This window comes from Mesitornis unicolor, unplaced genomic scaffold, assembly GCF_000695765.1.
Source record: "Mesitornis unicolor isolate BGI_N332 unplaced genomic scaffold, ASM69576v1 scaffold41786, whole genome shotgun sequence".
NCBI lineage: Eukaryota > Metazoa > Chordata > Aves > Mesitornithiformes > Mesitornithidae > Mesitornis > Mesitornis unicolor.
In genome coordinates, this window is record NW_010192429.1 from 1 (window position 1) to 4,429 (window position 4,429).

The 4,429-nt window shown below is 42.6% G+C and overlaps 1 protein-coding gene across 1 annotated transcript in view; it reads left to right on the forward strand.

Moving 5' to 3' along the window:
* Window positions 1–59: 59 nt before the first annotated feature.
* RAB1A (RAB1A, member RAS oncogene family) overlaps window positions 60–4,429 on the forward strand; it is a 13,949-nt gene continuing 9,579 nt past the window's right edge. Inside the window, exon 1 of the mRNA XM_010187092.1 lies at window positions 60–262. Within this exon, the coding sequence (XP_010185394.1) occupies window positions 60–262 (203 nt within the window). The remainder of the gene's footprint in view (window positions 263–4,429) is intronic.

The following is a 4,429-nucleotide window of genomic DNA, read 5'->3' on the forward strand; positions in this document are numbered from 1 at the left end:
GGGGCAATCGCACGGCGGGCCATGAAAAGTTAATGATGTCCCTGCTGTGAACCGGCGCGATGGGCCCGGTGATCCGGGTGGTTTCGGCATCCCGCCTTCCCGGGAGAGCTGTTGGCGGCAAAGTAAGTATGGGCGCAGTCGACGATTATTTTTCTGGATCCCGAAAATATGCATCGGGAGCACAGGCTCCAACAAGTGAGGGGGGAGAAAACCAGCTCTTTGCGAAAGCCGATCTTCCTGGCCCGTTGCTACTGGCAGCTTAGTAGTCAGAGGTCTACCCTTCACTCTAGCTGCAAGTCATGTGTGTGTCACATGGCTCTTGCAAAACACTTCTTGCCTATGTAGATTTTGCAATGCTGTGACTTGATAATGAAATGCTCTTGGGGCTGTCTTGAGCTGAAATAGCACTTGCCTAGAAAACCTGGTGATGGCACCTGTCTTTTTCCTTTTTTTTTTTTTTGGCGTGTCGTTGTACCTCTCTGTGTGAATATGGCCTTTTTGTGTAATTGGCCTGCTCAGGAGTAAGGATATCTGAGCTCTCTGGTCAATAGTTGTCTGTATCCTGGCAACTGTAAGAGCAATGGCTTGCCCACCAGAATGTCTGGGACAATAAACCTGGTTTTGCTTGTGGTTTTTTTTGAGTACATAAAAGGAGAGACTTAAGATTACCTTAAAAAGCACTTAAAAAAACCAGCTGCTGCCCTATCAGCACTTTAGTGTCAAAGAGTGATTTTAGATTTCTTTCACTTTGCTGTCACTCCAGTTTGGGATGATAAAGCCACTGTGCCCGGGATTGAAATGCATGTGTAGTTTGACATTACTGCTTTAGATACCAATCATCTGTTTGTGGGTGACACTTTTAACAGCTTTTGCCTCAAAGCATGCTTTTCCACACAGCTGAGGCTACTGTCTGCTCCTGGCTTTTGTGCTTTCTGCTTATGGCAGCTTGATTGCAAGTGCTCTAGGCACATTAAAACTGCCTGAAGAGCAAATAGGAGTAGAAGTCAAAGTAATCATAAGCTAGTGTGAAGGAGGTGGTGAAAACTTAAAGGTACAGCCAGAAACTCGAGTGACATCTTGGTGAACTTGCATAACAAGCTTGCTCATGTGGCTTTGGAAAACACCAAAACAGTAGCTGGAGGTCGTCAGTGGGTGAAAGACCAACAAATTGTTGGTCTCTCTCTGGTCATTTGATTAAACTCAGATTTACCTTGCGGACTAAGTTTTGTAATGAAAAACTGCCTGCAAAGTGTTAGGCCACTAACACTGTCTGCAGAAACAGATTGAAGAGGGCTCTTTTTGTATATTTTTTGCCTTTCCTGAAGCCTCTCAGCTTTCTAGGCTCTGATGCAGATTGGTTCCCTGCAGTGAGATACTGAATGCTGCTAGGAAGACAGAGAAAATGTTTTGAGAGACTCATGATCAGTGAAGAGCACTCATTCTGGTCGTGAGGATGGCTGAGTTTTTTTAAAACACAGCAAAGAGGAAACACCATGGTTTAAGAATTAGTTTGTAATATTAAATTGCTACTTTGTGACAGTTATGGCTGCAAGACAAGGGTAGGAGATAGCAAGGTTGCAGTGAAATGGACAGAAAATATTTGCTGCTGTAATATGTATACTTGGATCAATGCTAAACCAGGAATAAGACTTACAGGATTGTAATGTTATTTCTTCTAGTTACCTGTAACAGATACAGGTGTGGATGTCCATTTGTTGTTTTAGAAGGGCCTTGCCTGTAATGTAGCACATGCTCACTTCCTTATCACAGCTTCATGTCAGGCTGTAGCCTCAAACTCCTTCTCCTGGGCATACCAGAACTCTGTCAGAAGTCAGTGGGATAGCTGATTAAAATGTCTTAATAAAAAGACCTGCCTCCTTCAATTTTCCTGCTAAAGTTACAGGATTAGAAGCTGCTGGTGCAAGGGTTTGACATGGGTGTGTGTGCTTCCGAGAGCTTCCTTGAAATTTCAGGGCTGTGGGACAGGCTAGTGGACTAGTTAGTGTGCTTTTTCTTGGAGTGAAGAAGCTGAAGAGAAGTGAATGAGATACTGGTGCTAGCATTTGGAAGCTGAGTTCTCAAAAACCTGCCCACCTAGTGCTTCTGTGTTCCCTTCCTCTCTCTTCTGTGTTTCAATGAACACAATGTCAATGTTGACTCTGTTGTGGCTAGATCATGCCAGGTTCCACATTTCTGACCCCTTCTGCAACTTGCACATAGTAGGCTGCCTAGCATAAACGCATTGGTAGGTGAACTATCTAACAGCCAAGTGGTATCACATTTAATCTTGATCGGTGTTGTATAGTGTCTAGATCGTGTTCTAGATACCTTCTTCAAGGAGTGATGAGGAAATGAAGTGCTTTTTGGAGTAAATGTGGGGTTTTTGCATTCTTCAGAAGTGTTAGAGAATACCTATGTGGGAGCTTTCACTCTTGTGTGATGGTGTTCAGTAGATGACAATCGAGTGACAGCTTCTGGCTTGCTGGAATGGTCTGAAACCGTTTGTGTTCTAAACTTTCTAACCAACAATCTGTGATGCAAAGTGGTGTTATGTCTTCTGGATTCTGTTTACTTAGACTGTGTGCAATCAGAATGACAGGCTCCTTTTCAAAATTTCTTGGGTGATAGAACAAAGACTGGGGATTTGAGGCTGCTGCGAGTACCTGTTTACAGTAAACTTGCAGCTGACATCAGTGATTAAAGCTGATTTCAGCAGTTTCTTGTTGGAGACGTATGACTACCTAGTCTTGTCTGTTCTGGCATAAAACCTTCCTGGCATTTAAAAAATCCTCGTGTCTGCCTTCATAAACAGCAGTGTCTTAGAGATCCACAAATCCCTTGTTCCATGCAGCTTTGGCCAGGTCTGTCATTGACTTGGCATCGGCTGAACTGGCTGACTGTTGCATGGAAACAGGAGGATGTTGTTTTGCTGCTCTGAAATTTGTCAGGGCTGCTTTGGAGGTGCCTTTTATTTTTTTTGTTTTTGCAAGAGGCAATTAAACTTAACATATCTGTTCCTTATCACTTTGGCAAGAGGAAGTCACCATATCCTCTTCCGGATGGGGAGGCTTTGAAAGCCTCACTCTTACTGACAGTACCTACCTGCCTTGCTGCAAATACTTCTCCAGTGTGCTCTCTCCTACAGGTGCCAAGTATGACTTGTGTCTGTAAATGGTGAGAAATGATAAGTCTGAAATCTTACTGAGTAGTGTGGAGAAGGCTATGCTGCATAGCTTGGCCTGTTTTACGAAGGCTCTGTAAACTGGAAGAGCTGATTGGTTAAGTTTAAAGTTAAGTTTAAGGTTTAAAGAGCAAAATTCAGGGGCTTCAGAAATAGTTGTGTGGTCCTTCAGGAGCAGCTACCCAAATTAATCTGCATGGCTTGTTAGGCACATCACTACAGTTGAACCCGTTAACACAAATACTCTTATCAGTGTAGTTCAGTCCAGAAATAGATTCTGCAAAACTTTTGTAGCTTGTTATCATTTTTATTTTATCTCAACTGTGCTGTACCCCCAGAGCTCTCTCTAGCATTGTACCATGTATAAAAGACTGCATGTTTGGTTGTCAAGGTCCATATGTAGGCACCTGATGTATTTTAAAAGATCCTAAAGCAACTCTACCTAGAAAGGATGTCATGCCATTCTATGTCATTAGAATATGGATTGATTTTCATTTTTAAAACCTAAATAGCAAGGTTCTACTTGAATTATCTCTGAACTGACGCAGGTCTAAGCATCAGTCTTACTTATCTGGCAAAGCTAGGTTTTTGTGGCACAACCCCCATTTCTGATGTCAAAGCTAACTTGGTAAAGGCCATTTCCAGCCATGCTGCGGCCTGAGCGGCACTGGCCCTGGTTTTGGTGGGGGTGAGGCAGGTGGTTTAAGTCACTGTATGAGCCTGTGGGCTTGCACTTGCTTCTGGAAATACCAAGGTGAGGGAAGGCCTTGATTGCAAAGATGTCAGAACCAGTATTTAAGGCTCCTGAGTTCTTGCGCTTTAACTTAACAGTATCCCTATGTATAAACCATTGTCATTCTTGTTTGCTTCTGAACAGTAAAAGATGTAATAGCATGGTAGATCTGGTTAGGAGCTACTGTTTGCACTAAAGTAACAGAGTAAGTCAAGTTACTTGATGTTTATGGGCTCTGCGGACCTGAATTACCCTGGGAAGAAAGGGAAGGCTCTTCAATGAATTTTTCAAACTCACTGCTGAAGCCTTACCTGAACCAGGAAAGAATTTTTTCGACTAGTTTTAGTGAAGATGATATAGTGGTCATATTAATGTGTTACCATTCTTAAGGGGACTATAACATGCTGCAGGCTCTAATACTTTCTAATGTATTATTGCTTACTGTAAGTAATAATTTAACTTCAGTATTGCTGAAAATTCTGGTTTTGCAGATAACTGAACAACCAAAACTTCCT